General features: G+C 62.2%; 2 protein-coding genes across 2 annotated transcripts; both read left to right on the plus strand.

The window, feature by feature from the left end:
* The first annotated feature begins 337 nt into the window (after positions 1–337).
* On the plus strand, positions 338–6,818 carry CASTOR1 (cytosolic arginine sensor for mTORC1 subunit 1). The gene is made up of 9 exons (XM_054082543.1): positions 338–558; positions 651–721; positions 3,859–4,052; positions 4,180–4,312; positions 4,515–4,638; positions 5,431–5,544; positions 5,641–5,723; positions 5,855–5,949; positions 6,029–6,818. Exons 1-9 carry the CDS (start codon positions 446–448, stop codon positions 6,092–6,094), a joined length of 993 nt encoding a protein of 330 aa, XP_053938518.1. The 5' UTR covers positions 338–445; the 3' UTR covers positions 6,095–6,818.
* A 2,434-nt stretch (positions 6,819–9,252) lies between these two features.
* LOC104056145 (uncharacterized) lies at positions 9,253–13,852 on the plus strand. Its single transcript, XM_009557365.2, has 3 exons — positions 9,253–10,377; positions 11,307–11,443; positions 11,568–13,852. Exons 1-3 carry the CDS (start codon positions 10,341–10,343, stop codon positions 12,030–12,032), a joined length of 639 nt encoding a protein of 212 aa, XP_009555660.2. The 5' UTR covers positions 9,253–10,340; the 3' UTR covers positions 12,033–13,852.
* Positions 13,853–14,914: the final 1,062 nt, after the last annotated feature.

Raw genomic sequence — 14,914 nt, forward strand, 5'->3', positions numbered from 1 at the left:
GGATCCCCCTCCCCTGGTCGGGTCGGGAGTTGCCCGTCCTTTGCCGAGAGGGGGTCCTGGTCCCGGTCTCAGTACCGGAGTAGTCCCAGTCCCCGTTTCAGTCCCATTCCCAGTACCGGGGCAGTCCCAGTTCCCGTCCCAGTTCCAGTCCCGGTCCCAGTCTCAGTTCCGGTCCCAATCCCAGTTCTGGTCCCAATCCCAGTCCCGGGGCAGTTTGGTCCCGGTCCCGGTCCAAGGGCGGTGCGGTCGTTGCCTTCCCCTTGTCGGGGCGGTGCCGGGGCGGTGTCCCCCCCTCGTTCTCCCGGGCGGTCCCGGGGCGGTGTTCGCCCACCCTTCGGTGCGGGGCGGTCCCGGGGCGGTATTTCCCCGCCCCGTTTCCTCGGGGGCGGTGCCGGGCGGTCCCGGAGCCGCGGTGGCTGCCGGCGGGGGCGGTGGGTGCCGGGCCATGGACCTGCACATCCTGGAGCACCGGGTGCGGGTGCTGAGCCTGGCTCGCCGCGGGCTCTGGCTCTACACCCACCCGCTGCTCAAGCTGCTCTTCCTGCCGCAGCGCTGCAGGTACCGCCTTCCTCCCGTCCCCGTCCATCCTCCTCCTCCTCCCGCCCCGGGAGGCGCCGGGCTGGGCTTAGCGGCGCCGGTTTCTCCTCCAGGTGCAAGTTCTTCAGCTTGACGGAGACCCCCGAGGACTACACCATCATGCTGGACGAGGAGGGCTTCAAAGGTAACCGTGGGTTGCAAAGGTTACGTCGGGGCCGGCAGTCACTGCAGACACGAGTTGTGCCCGTTCTCAGCCCACCCGATGCCCCGCGCCTGGGCCACACGGAGCGAGTCCTAGCTTGTAGCCAGGCTTCTCCGCTGCGTGCCCATCCCCGGGGCGCCCAGCCGTGGAGCTCCCAGTCCCATAGCGCCTGCGCTGGGGATGTACCGGCTTGCCCAGCAGATGCTTGCCCGACGTGGCTGCCTTTGCCCTAAAAACCCTCTCCCAGGCAGAGCTGTGGTTGTGTCAGGTCGTGAGAGCAGGCTGCGGGGAGCCCCGTGTCGGCTGGAGGCAGCCGGAATCATAGAATGGGGGAATGGTTTGGGTTGGAAGGGATCTCAAAGCCCATCCAGTTCCAACTCCACTGCCATGGGCAGTGACACCTCCCACTGGATCAGGGGCTCCAAGCCCCATCCAACCTGGCCTGGAACCCCTCCAGGGATGGGGCAGCCACCACTGCTCTGGGCAACCTGGGCCAGGGCCTCCCCACCCTCACAACAGAACATTTCTTCCTAAGATCTCACCTCAATCTCCCCTCTTTCAGCTCAAAACCATTCCTTCTCATCCCATCCCTGCCCTCCCTGATCCAGAGCCCCTCCCCAGCTTTCCTGGAGCCCCTTTCCCTGCTGGAAGCTGCTCTAAGGTCTCCCCACAGCCTTCTCTTCTCCAGGCTGAACCACCTCAACTCTCTCACCCTGTCCTCGTATGGGAGGTGCTCCTTTCCTCTGATCATCTCCATGACCTCTGGACTCCATCTCCTTACTCTGAGGACCCCTGCCCGGGCTGGCAGGGATGACCCCAGCTTGAGGTGCTGCCTGGCACCCAGTTTTGGGGTGTCCTGGAGGGGGTTGAGCCCTTCCAGTTCATCCTCCATCCCTGGGACGTGACATTGGGTGACATCCCCGGTGTTGGTGACCCAACGCGTGCCTGAGCATCAGCCTCACCGCTGGTCCTGCCGGGGGTACCGGCCCAACGGGCTGTGCCGGAGGGGCCGGATCCTGTCCCAGCTTCCCACACCCAAACCTTCCTGCTTGCGGCCGCGGGAGCCGGCCACCGCTTATCGCCTTGGCCGTGCCCCAAGGAGCAAGGGTCAGCGCCCGGATCCGGCTCCCACCTCCCTTTGCTCGGGACAGGGGCTATGGGGCTGAGCTGCCCCCCCAGAGCCGGAGCTGTTCCCCACGTATTGTTTTATTTCGGGGCCTGTGGACAAATATTCCTCAATCCCGAGGGGAGGGCGGGAAGCGGCAAACAATGGTCCGGCAGCCCCGCTGTGCCATGTCCCCCCGCCCTGGGGTTGGGGGGCTGCCAGCGTCCCCCCCGCTGTGGGGCTGGGGATGAGCTGCACCCCCTCTCTTCCTATGGGGATCAGGATTCATCCTCAGGGTGGGTGGCACGGGGAAAGCGGGGTCCCCCCTGTGTACTCAGCCTCGCTCAGAGTGGTGTTGAAAAGCAATTAAGCGGCGAGTGCTGGGACCATGTCCCCATGTGTCCCCCCACCCCACCCCAAAGCTCGGCCCTTGGCCAGAGCTGAGGCTGTTCTGGCGCTTCCTGCGCAGGAACAGGCGGTGGGAACACCCGCTGAGGCCCCCAGAGCCAACCCCGCTCCCACCCTGCCCTAAGCCGTGGGTCAGGAGTGGGGTGCAGAGCCTGTCCCGCGATGGTGTCCCCTCCATGGGTGCCAGACCCCTCCTTGGGGCCACCTCCCCACCACCACTGGTGTGATGAATTTGCCGTTCTCAGCTGGGGTGGGATGCTGGGTGCTTGTGTGGGGCTGTCTCCCATGGGTGCTGCCTCCCACAACTGGGCACCCACCCTGCCCTGAGGGGTGGGAAAAGGATCCCATGGGCGCTACCTAAACCTTTCCAGTGTGGGGAGACCAGAGACCCCTTGGGTGCCCACCCTGCCCTATGGGGTGGGAAGGGGGTCCCATGGGTGCTGCCTCCCACCTTTGCTGGGTCGGTGGAACGGTTTGAAGACCCTGTAGGTGCCCACCCTGCCCTATAAGGTGGGAAAGAGGTTCCATGTGTGCATCCTCCCACCATTGGGTGCCCACTCTGCCCTATGGGGTGGGAAGGGGGTCCCATGGGTGCTGTCTCCCGCCATTGGGTGCCCACCCTGCCCTATGGGATGGGAAGGGGGTCCCATGGGTGCTGCCTCCCACCATTGGGTGCCCACCCTGCCCAATGGGTTGGGAAGGGGGTCCCATGGGTGCTGCCTCCCACCATTGGGTGCCCACCCTGCCCTATGGGGTGGGAAGGGGACCCCATGGGTGCTGTCTCCCCCTTTGCTGGGTGTGAGGAGCGGTTTGGAGACCCTGCGGTGTAGGAAGGTGGTGCCTGTGCTGGGGAGCTGCCAGGGTGAGTCCTGGGCACCCCGGCAGTGCCAGCCCCTCTGCTGGGCAGGGTGGTGGGAGAAGCAGTGGGGCACGAGCGAGTGCAGCCCCGTACTCCCCGTGCCGGAGCAGGAAGGGACCCGCCAGCGCGCGCCCTCCCTGCCAACACCAGCAGCGTTTTTGGGCAGCAGCCCTGGACCTCGGCCAGCCTGGGCTCAGCCGCTCCCCGCTGGGCTGGCACAGGGCGCTGGCACCCCCAGGACAGCCGAGTGGCCCTTCCCCTGTCCCCTCCAGTGCCCAATGTCACCCTCCCACCCGAGCATCCTTGCTGCTGGGATGCTGAGCTGGGGTTCCCAAGGGGCACAGTGTAGCCAATGCCCTGGTGGGGCTGGTTTTGGGGTGCAGCGCATCCTGGCACCCCCTCACACCCAGCCTGGGGTGCTAGCGAGGGGGGAGATGTGTGTCCTGGGTTTGGGGGGGGTCGTAGCCTTGGCTCCGCTCGTCCCTGTGGCTGAATTCAGGCGCCGTCTCAGCGTCCGGAGTGGCTGAGCCCTGTCTGGCTTGTTCCACTTATGGATGGGGCTGGTCTGCGCCCCCAAATCCACATCTCCAGCCCCATGCTTGGGGCTGATCCTGTCCTGGCTCCACCACGCCAGCTCATCTCCTGAGGGACTGCATGCCTGAGCCGGTGCAAGCCCTGTGTGCGGCATCAGATGCTGTTAGGTGACGCAGGGAGCCCTGTGCCTCAGTTTCCCCTTATCCCTTGCAGAGCTGCCACCCTCCGAGTTCATGCAAGTGGCGGATTCGACGTGGCTCGTGCTCAGCGTCGTCTCCAATGGCCGGGCACCCTCTGGCTGCCAAGCCACCGGTGTCACCAAGATCGCCAGGTCAGTCATTGCGCCGCTGGCGGAGCACCACGTCTCGGTGCTGATGCTCTCCACCTACCAGACCGACTTCATCCTGGTGAGCGCAGTGGTGCTGGGTCCCATCGAGCTGTTGGTTTGGGATGGGGACGCCGCTGTCCCCAGCCGGCTGGGAGAGGGGTGGGAGGATGCACTGATCCTGCCCTGATCCTGTGCCCCTTGGGCAGGTGCGGGAGAGGGATCTGCCGGTGGTGATCCACACGCTGGCAGGAGAGTTCGACATCTACAAGGAGGAGGGTGGCGAGTGCGTCCCTGTCACCTGTGATGATGTGAGCAACGGCTTCCTCAAGCCCAAGCCGGGTGAGTGACGCAGAGTGCCGTGTCCCCCTGGTCCCTAAGGCCACCCCATCCTTGTTGGGGTGCTCCTGCTCTTACCCCAATCCATGGGGACCCCCCCAGGGCCACCCCTCTGCACCCCGAGGGCTGCGGTGGCCACGGGGTGGCACTGCGATCCTGTCCTCAGGCTGTCCCCAGGGCTGATGGCATGCTGTCCCCCTGCCAGCTGCCAGCCCCACGCTGCACCCCGTGCAGAGCCCCCAGACCCGCTTCTGCGTCCTGACGGTGGCCCCCGACACGCTGCCTGCCATCGCCACCATGCTCATCGACGTCCTCTTCTACTCCCACAGGTGGGTCTGGGGACAAGGACATGGTGGTGGCCCCTCACCCAGTGCCACCTGAACCACAGTGACGTATCCCCTCCTTCCTCCCAGTGGGTCTGGGGACAAGGACACGGTGGTGGCCCCTCACCTGATGCCACTTGAACCACAGTGACGTGTCCTCTCCTTCCTCCCAGTGGGTCTGGGGACAAGGACACGGTGGTGGCGCCTCACCCGGTGCCACCTGAACCACAGTGACATGTCCTCTCCTTCCTCCCAGTGGCTTTTCAGGCTCTGGGTGCCTTTTGCAGACTGGTTTTGCCCTCCTGAGTGTGCTGGGGGGTGGGGCTGCAGCCACGTGGGTGCCACAGGTCCCGTTGCCACCGTGGGAGCCCCAAGGTGACACCTCAGGAGCCCCGGGATGAACCCCCCATTGAGGAGGGGGGATCGCAAAATACGAGTAGGGGTGGGGGCAAAAGACTGGTGGGAACAGTGAGGGGATGCTTCTGGCTTGGACCTCCTCTGGGATGAGGTCCATTCTGGTGGGACCCTCCATCTCTGGAGGCATCGTGGTGTTTTGGGAATGCCCCAAAACGTGGGGTCACCCCCATCCAGCACCCCCTGACCCCAGCCCAGCGCTGTACGAGCTGCAGACCCTGCACGTAGCACCCATTCCTGTCCATGCCTCTCTTCCCCACCCGTTGCTGCCCCACAGCATCCCAACACAGTGCTCGGGTGCCACCACCAAGCCCTTCTCCTCACGAGTTTGGGTGTCCCAAGCCCTCCCTGCACCCCTCTTCTCCCCTTCTCCCTGCTCCGCAGCCCCCCGAGGGAGGCAGGTGCCAGCAGCCAGGACCTCGACTCCATCACCTTCTTCGCCTTCTCCCTCATTGAGGGCTACATCTCCATCGTGATGGATGCCGAAACGCAGAAGCGGTAGGTGCTGTCCGTCTGGCTGGCTGTCCGTCTGTCCGTCCCTGGGCTTAGAGACTCTGGGGTGGGGTTTTACACCCACAACACCTCCTCTCTCAGGTTCCCCAGCGACCTACTGCTCACCAGCTCCACGGGAGAGCTGTGGCGGATGGTGCGGATCGGCGGGCAACCCTTGGGCTTCGGTGAGTGTAGCCGCGGTGGCCGTCACCCACCCTGTGCCACCACCCTGCCCCTCCCCAGGGGATTGCTTTAAGGTGATGCTCTCCCCACGGCCGTGCCACCCTGTGCCACCTCTCACCCTTTGCCTCCACAGATGAGTGTGGCATCGTGGCGCAGATCGCCGAGCCGCTGGCCGCCGCCGACATCTCAGCGTATTACATCAGCACCTTCAACTTCGACCACGCCTTGGTGAGCCCCTGCCCCTCCCCGGGGTCCCCTCATGGTCCCCTCCTTGGGGCTGACCCCCTCTCTGTGTCCCCCTTGGCAGGTCCCCGAGGAGGGCATCGCCGAGGTCATCCAGCTGCTGCAGCAGCGCCAGGAGAGTGGCAGATAGTGGCCAGCTGTCCCCACGCCTGGTAGCCCAGTGGCTGGCTGTCCCCACACCTGGTGGCCCAGTGGCAGACAGCAGCTGGCTGTCCCCACACCTGGTGGCCCAGCGTGGTGGCACGGTGGGGTTTCCCCCTCATCCCCACTCCCAGATTCCTTATTGTTTAATTTTAAGGCTCCCCCCATCCTCCAGCCCGGAGTGGGACAGAGCCGGGGTGCAGCGTCACTGGGGACAGTGGGGACGTGGTGGCTTTGGGGATGCAGTGGCAGTGGGACAGTGTCGTGCAGGGGGAGGGAGCAGCGATGCCGAAGGGCAGCACCGTGCCGTCCGCTGCCCTCCGGAGCCGAGTGCGTGACCCCAGGGACCTGCTGGTGGGAGGACGCGGTGGTGATGTGGCACCGCAGGGGCTGGGGGTGACAGCCTGAGGGTGGTGGGATGTGTCCCCGTGCCCTCTGTAGGTGGTGGTGGTGACTGTAATGTTCTCGGGCACCCCTGGACTGAGTGGAAGCATCCCCAGACCTGGGATTCCTCATGGACACCCCAAAAGTCTCCAAGGCTGAGATGGGGGGGGGGCTGCAGTTCATCCCCAGCCCTGTGTCCCCTCCAGGGTGGCCCCACGCCCCTGCCTGTGCCCTGGGGTGTTGAAGGGTGACAACGGGGACCCCGGACTCTTCCCAAGCTGTATTTTCACATAGTTTTTGGTAAGTCAATAAAAGTCCTATTATTTTTATTTCCACGTATCTCGTAGCCCAGGAGGGTGGCCCAGGGCCGGTCCATGGGATGTGGCACAAGGATGCGATGTTCCCCACGTCCCTGCCATAAGGTGACCAGGATGTGGCCAACTCCTGTGCCACCTATTTTGGGTGACAAAAAGAGGTGAAGCCTGCAGTATAGCGAGTCACCAGCCCTGGGGAAACTGAGGCACGGGCCCCATTCCCCCATTGTTGCCTAGTCCCGTGCTGGGGCAGCTCCCACAGTGGGGGGAAACTGAGTCGTGAGGGGTTGAACTTAACCTCAGAGTAGGGAATGTCTCTGCTGGACTGTCCCCATGTCCCCATGTCCTCTCCCCCTGGCAAAATGGGGTGGGGGGAGTGGGGGCTGTCCCCTCCTTTGGTGCCTGGGGGCAGCCCCTGGGGATGCACCTGGTCAATAGGCAAGACTTGGTGGGAGCGAGACCACCACAGCAGAAACCTCTTTGAGATCTTTCCCCCTCGATGGGCAGCTCGGTGTGGCTCAGGACGATGAGGAACGCAGCTCTGCTCCCATCCTGTCCCCCCAAAACTTGCCCCCGCTCTCCCATGCGCCGAGTGGGAGCGTGCCCGGGTCTCCGACAAGTCCTCCCTGCGTCAGCTCCCACACGCTCGAACGCCGTCGGGTTCCTGCCACCTCCCCGAGCGCTTTCTTTCCTGTCTCGCTCTCTTGTCCAGAGTCATGAGACGCTGGTGACGTGCGCCCAAGCGATGAAGAAATTGCAGCCGGCCCATGCGGTCACCGGCGCTATTTTTGTCCCTGTTGGGTATTGCATAGTCCTCCACCACCCGATTTCCTCTAGCGTGGTGGGCTCACCCCTGCCTGGCCTGGGGGGGACCCCACGTGGAGCCCCGGGAGGCGATGGTGCCATATGGAGGGGCCAGGGCCACCTGTGGCCATCGGGGATCCGGGGGTGGGTGCGCTCTGTCCGTTGGTCCTGCTGGTCCGGCCAAGGTGCCCAGGGGTGCTGCCATGGAGGGTCCACGGGGTCAGGGAGGGAGGGATGGAGGTATGGACATGTGGATGGATGGACGGACAGATGCATGGAGGGATGGAGGGATGTCTATGTAGATGGATGTCCAAGTGGTCAGATGGATGGTTGAGGGGATGAGTGGATGGATGGGTGGATGGATGGATGGATGGATGGATGGATGGATGGATGGACAGACGGACAGTTGGATGGATAGACAAGTGGATGGATAGACAAGTGGATGGATAGGTAGATGAATAGGTGGGTGGATGGTTGAATGGATGGGTGGGTGGATGTATGTATGTACAGATGGATAAATGGACGGGTGACTGATGTATGCGTAGATGGATATACGGATGGTTGGGTCATTTTATGGAGCGGACAGACAGGTGGATGGAAAGGTGACAGGTGGACAGATGGATGGATAGATGGATGGATGAACAGGTAGATGGCTGGATGCTTGTCTAACAGCCTGTCTGGCTAGGGAGATGGATAAACTACTTCAGGCAAGCAGGTGCGGAGAGAGGATGATGTTCTGGCTCCTTCAGCTTCCAGGGCTGCCCTGGGCACAGCCCTGCCTGCCCCGGCCCCACCGAACCTGGCCCAGCTGCCACCTCTGCCAGGGATGCCTTGAGGAGGAGGAAGAGGCAGCTCGCGGAGGAAGCAGCGCTGGCCCCGCTCCCAGAGCAGGGAGTCCTGGCGGTCGCAGAGTGGCTGGAGAGGGAAAATTTGGGGAAAAAGAAAACATTTCTTCTTCTGGAAGTGAGTCACGGGCGCGCTCTTCCGCCTCGGAGATGTTATTTCTGGGCTGTCCCCCTGCGCCGTCGCTGAAGGCTCTGAATGTGCAGATTTGGCGCGGGGCGGCTCCCTCTGCTCGTGCTGGCAGCTGCTGCTGGTCACCAAACCCAACCGGATCGCAGCGCGTCTCAAAATGCTGATGAAATATGTTCGTGTTTATGGAGTGGGAAAAGCTCCTGTTGGTGCCCAGCTTCTGCTGGGCTCCATCCACTGGGAAAAGGGAGCTGGAGGCGGGGCGGGGGGTTTTGCTCCTGGTGCCACCAGCAGTGCCGATGCTGTGCCAGGCTCCTGGCGATGCCACGCGCCAGCCGGGCTCTCCCACGGTGGTATTGCATAACCTGACACGGCAGTGAGGGCAGCACCGCTTGCATTGCTGCCTGCTCCGGGTTTCCGCTGCCCTCGGCTTCGTGCCCTTGGGCAACACCCAACGCCCCACTTAGGTCCTGCTGTGGTCGTTCATACAATCGTTTGGTTGGAAAAGAACTTTGAGATCATCAAAGTACCTGTCCCAACCCTACCTGTCCACTACTAAACCAGATCCCTGAGCACCTCATCAACTCATCTTCTAAACCCCTCCAGGGATGGGGACTCCAGCACCTCCCTTTCCATGAAGAAATTTTTCCTGATGTCCAATCTGAACCTGCACTGATTGGGGTTCAGCACTGGGTGGTTGCTTTTCTTCCCCGAGAAGCACCCCTAGGTTCTGGCAGGCAATGGGGCAGTGTCCCTTGCTTGGTCAGCGTCCAAATTCATCACCCAGTGGGCTCGGTGGGTGTGAGCAGATGGACAGAGCATCTTCTGGAGCGTTGCTGAGCGCTGTGTCCGGGTGCAGAACCCAGCCGTGCTGGGGTGCTCCGCACTTCCCAGGTTTCCACCTCCCTCCTTCCCTGGTCAGATTTTCATCTTCCATAGTTGGCCTTGAGATGTGAAGCGCCCTGTGATGGAACATTGAAAGTGGATGGAGTGATAGGACAAGGGGCAATGGCTTTAAATTGGGAGGGGGAAGATTTAGATCAGATATTAGGAAGATATTCTTCACGATGAGGGTGGGGAGGCCCTGGCCCAGGTTGCCCAGAGCAGTGGTGGCTGCTCCATCCCTGGAGGGATTCCAGGCCAGGTTGGATGGGGCTTGGAGCCCCTGATCCAGTGGGAGGTGTCCCTGCCCATGGCAGTGGGGTGGAACTGGATGAGCCTTAAGGTCCCTTCTGTCCCAAACATCCCATGATTCATTGATTGGTGTCCCCACATGGCCAACGTCCTTGTCCCTGCGTGCCAGCCCCACTCTCTCCCCTCCCCTCTTTTGCATTCAGGTTTCAGGGCAGCCAACGCTGTTTTCGGTTCAACCAGCACTGAGCAGCCAAACCGGGGTGACTCAAAGCAACCCTTTCCCAAGAAGCCGGGTCGTGGACATCCAGCAGCACCAGCATGGCTGGATCTGGGATGACCAGTGGGACCATGGGCTCCTTGGGCTGGACCCACCGGGACTCCCTCGAGGAACTGAATCGAAGAACAACCCCATCGGCTGGTCGGCATCATTTCCTCCCGTCGGGGCGGCTCACCCCGCTCATTGGCCCCCGGGGCCCGGCTTCACTTCTTGCTGCCTTTCCGTTGGGTTCGGGTGCCTCCTTCGGAGGTGGGGGCGAATGGGTGCACTTTAAAAGGCGAGCTTCCCCATCGGGTGAGCAGTAAGGAAGTGGCTCGCGCGCCCGGCAGCCGAAACACCCTGCCCCGGCCATGCGGTGCGACGGGCGGCCCTTGGGCGTGCTGGCAGGTAGGTGTGTGCCCGTGTCCCACAACTGCCCTCTCGCTCGCGCGCCCGCTGTGCCGAGAGCCAGCTGGGAGCCGCGGGAACGAGCGCGGTGGCAGCGCCCGCGTGGGGGTTGAGTTGTGTTGTCACCCAGGCTGTTCTTATCGTGCCACGCTGTGTCACCTCCCAAGGGTGACAGGGACATTCCTGCACGTGGAGCAGCGGGGATGGGCACTCCGTGGGGGCTCCTTTTGCCCCTGGAGGAGAAGAGAGGGGAAGGATGGGTAGGATGGGACACGCTTTGGGGACTGCTGGCAGAGGGACGCTCCTGCACGTGGAGCACCAGGGATGGGCACCCCACAGGGGCTCCTTTCATCCCCAGGGGAGATGAGAGGAGGGATGGGACACGCTTTGGGGACACTTTGAGGACTGCTGGCAAAGGGTGAGGAGTAAGCTGCCGGCATGAATCCTGCACCCTGCCTTCAACCCCTGCAGCAGGTTTGGATGCTACGTGCTCATCCAGTGCCACATCCAAAGTCTCCACTGGCACGTGGCTATGTGTGACAGTGCCCAGCCAGAGGGTTGGATCCAGGACTGTCACGCTGTCCCCTCCTCTGCGGTGGCCAAGGCTGACAGGGGGAGCTGCTGGGGCAAGCGCAGGGCTGTGCTTCCAGGCTGCGTGATGGCATCTTCATCCTCCTCCTCCCCCTCCCTGCCAGGTTCCCAGTGGCCTTTTGGAACAGTCGGTGGCTCGGGGACTTTGGCACAGGTGGCACATGCTTGGCACACACTGTCCTTGCCTGCAGGCCTGATGCCAGGGTGATGGGCGCGCGGGGCTGGGCAGCTCTCCCTGCAGCTGGTGAGCTTGTGCCCTTTCTGCTGGGTAAAGGAGGTGGACTCCCTGCACCCAGCGATGCCCAAATGTCCTTCATCTCCCTCCTCTTCCTCCACAGTTGTCACCAAAGGGCTCTTCATCCTCTGGGCAGTGCCGGGCCAGGGGACGCGTCCCCTGCAGTCTCCCACCCTGCAGCAGGTCCAGGCGTTGGTGAGGCAGATGGCGGAGGATGCACAGGAGCTCTTCACCTTCTATGTGAGTTCCCTTCCCTGATCCACAAGTGGCTCCTGTCCCCTCTTTGGGGACATAGGGCCGGCGAGGTTGTCCTTGTGCTGCTCCCATCCCATATCCCTGACCTTTCCCACCCCACCCCTGGCAGGAGGACAACCAACGCTTGGCCATCCACAACATCTGCCGAACCAACCACCCACCCGAGTGGCTGCGGGGACCGGTGTTGGGACCCAGGGGGCTGCGGGGGCTGCAGGGGACCATGGCCCGCATGTCTCAGGCGCTGCAGGTCATCATCCGGCACCAGCGGGACCTCAACCCCCCCGGAGCTGAAATCCTTCGCCGCTTGGCCAGCACCCACCTGAAGGTGCGAGGGCTCCTCAGCAACCTGCAGGGACTTTTCCCCGGCCCAAGCTCCCAGCCTGGCCACCGGCCGCTGCCCAGCCCCACGGCGCCCACCAAGGTCTTCCGGCAGAAGCTGGAGGGATGCCGGATCCTCTGGAGCTACTCCCGCTTCATGGCCAAGCTCAATGCCCAGCTGGAGAACAGGAGCCGCAGAGCGCGCCGGGACAAGTGGAGATCGCGCCGGGGCTCACGGCTGTCCAGGCTCTCCTAGGGCAGACCTGCCGTCACCAGAATTGTCCTTTCTCCATCATCTCCATCCCATCCCACCCCATCTTCATCTGTCACCAGGATGGAGACATGCCGGCTGGCCGGGATGTGCCCCAGAGCCCCTCTGGGCTCGCCCGGGTGAGCACACAAGCGCGCTCCAAGCATCTCCAAACCCTTCAGCTTGCCATGGGGACCAAGCTGTCCCCGTGCCACCGCTCGGCTGCAGGACAGCCCCGCTCCGCCCCTGACAGCTCCCCACAACTTCGGTGGCCCCGGTGCCATGGGAAGCCGTGTGCTCTGGTGCGCTCGGGTGTCCCCCGGTGCCAGCGCTGTGGGATGGAGCGTCCCTTGTCACCGAGCCTGGATTTTCCAGTGATTCAATGGGTCTGGTGACCCAGCCTGACTAAGAGCCGCTCGCCCAGCACCCGCTGCGCTGCCGGCAGGGTGCGGCCCCGGCCCACGGAGAGCATTGCCAGCACCAGCCGGTGCCACCGGCATTGTCACCCCTGCCCTGCTGACCCCAAGGAGTGTCTGGGAGTGGACTCCGTGAGCTTGGTGTCTCCATGAGCTTGGTGTCCCCGTGAGCTTGGTGTCACTGTGATCTTGGTGTCTTCATGAGCTTGATGTCTCTGCAACCTTGATGTCCCTGTGAGCTTGGTGTCTTTATGAGCTTGATATTCCTGCTGCCTCGATGTCCCTGCATACTCAGTGTCCCCGTGAGCTTGGTGTCCCTGCGAACTTCATGTCCCAACGTGCTTAGTGTCCCCACAAGTTCAATGTCCCTCTTGGCTGCAGGACAGCCCCGCTCTGCCCCAAACAACTCCCCACAACCTGCCCCACGCTCTGGTGGCCTCAGTGCCACGAGAAGCCGTGTGCTCTGGTGCACCCTGTCCTTGTCCCTGCACACTCAGTGTCCCCAAGCCCTCAGCGTGCCTGTGCGCTCCATCCCTGTGCTCTTGTGTCCCCCTGTGCTTTGTGTCCCTGGCAATGTCCTTGTGCTCACCCTTGCATGCTTGGTGACCTCATGCTCTTGGTGACCTCATGCTATTGGTGTCCCCATGCTCTTGGTGTCCCCATGTTATTGGTGTCCCCATGCTCTCAGTGTCCCCATGCTCTTGGTGTCCCCATGCTCTCAATGTCCCCATGCTCTCGGTGTCTCCATGCTCTCGATGTCCCCATGCTCTCGGTGTCTCCATGCTCTTGGTGTCCCCACGCTCTCAGTGTCTCTGTGCTTTTGATGTCCCCATGCCCTTGGTGTCTCCATGCTATTGGTGTCCCCATGCTCTCAGTGTCCTCATGCTCTTGGTGTCCCCATGTTCATGGTGTCCCCATGCTCTCAGTGTCCTCATGCTCTTGGTGTCCCCATGTTTGTGGTGTCCCCATGTTCATGGTGTCCCCATGCTCTTGGTGTCCCCATTCTCTCAACGTCCCCATGCTCTCGGTGTCTCCATGCTATTGGTGTCCCCTTGCTCTCAATGTCCCCATGCTCTTGGTGTCCCCATGTTCTCAATGTCCCCATGCTCTCGGTGTCCCCATGCTCTCAGCCCCTCAGGGATCCTCTCCTGTCCCCCTGCACTCAGTGTCCCCGTGTCCCCCGGCCGCTGGGCAGGGGCTCAGCTCCAGCCGCCGCACTGTGACAGTGGGTGGTAACACCCACCCTCTTCCCCCCTAATTTATACATTAATATTTGCGTGGTTATTGTATTTATTGACTCTCGGGGTTAATTTAAGACGTCCCTGCCGTGGGAAGAAGTATTTAACGACAAGTTTTTAATATATAAATATCTATTTTTATGATAATCTTTTTGTATCACCTTAAACTATGGACGCAGTGAGGTTTTATTTATGAATATCGATATTTTTGGTACTGTGATCAGGGGGTACCCCCGTGTTTTTATATCAGGGCAGAAGGAAATAAAGCATTGCCCTCGGCCCACGGGTCGTTCAGCGGTTGTGTCCGTGTCCCCACGTGGCTGCGTCCCGGTGGCCTGGCTGTGCCGATGGCCTCGCCGGGACGATGGGGTGGCAGCAGGGGTGGTGGGATGGGACCTGACGTGGGGTGGCACATGGGGTGGCACGGGATGTGGCAGAGCACAGTGGCACACGGCACACGGCGGGATGTGGCACAGGACATGGCACACAGTGAGATATGGCACAGGACATGGCACAGGGCAGTGGTACACGGTGAGATATGGCACAGGACATGGCACAGGGCAGTGGTACACGGTGAGATATGGCACAGGACATGGCACAGGGCAGTGGCACACGGTGAGATATGGCACAGGACATGGCACAGGGCAGTGGCACACAGTGAGATATGGCACAGGACATGGCACAGGGCAGTGGCACACAGTGAGATATGGCACAGGACATGGCACAGGGCAGTGGTACACGGTGAGATATGGCACAGGACATGACACACAGTGAGATATGGCACAGGGCAGTGGCACACACTGAGGTATGGCACAGGACATGGCACAGGGCAGTGGCACATGGTGAGATATGGCACAGGACATGGCAAAGGACATGGCACACGGTGAGGTATGTCACAGGACATGGCACAGGATATGGCACATACTGAGATATGTCACAGGGCAGTGGCACAGGGCAGTGGCACACACTGAGATATGGCACACGGTGAGATATGGCACAGGACATGGCACAGGACATGGCACACACTGAGATATGGCACAAGACATGGCACAGGGCAATGCCACATAGTGAGATATGGCACAGGATATGGCACAGGACGGTGGCACACGGTGAGATATGGCACAGGGCAGTGGCACAGGGCAGTGGCACACAGTGAGATATGGCACAGGGCACACAGGGGGATGTAGTGCCACACGGTGGGACATGACCCAGGACATGGCACAGCGCGGTGACA

The sequence above is a fragment of the Cuculus canorus genome, chromosome 17 (genome assembly GCF_017976375.1).
Source record: "Cuculus canorus isolate bCucCan1 chromosome 17, bCucCan1.pri, whole genome shotgun sequence".
Lineage (NCBI taxonomy): Eukaryota > Metazoa > Chordata > Aves > Cuculiformes > Cuculidae > Cuculus > Cuculus canorus.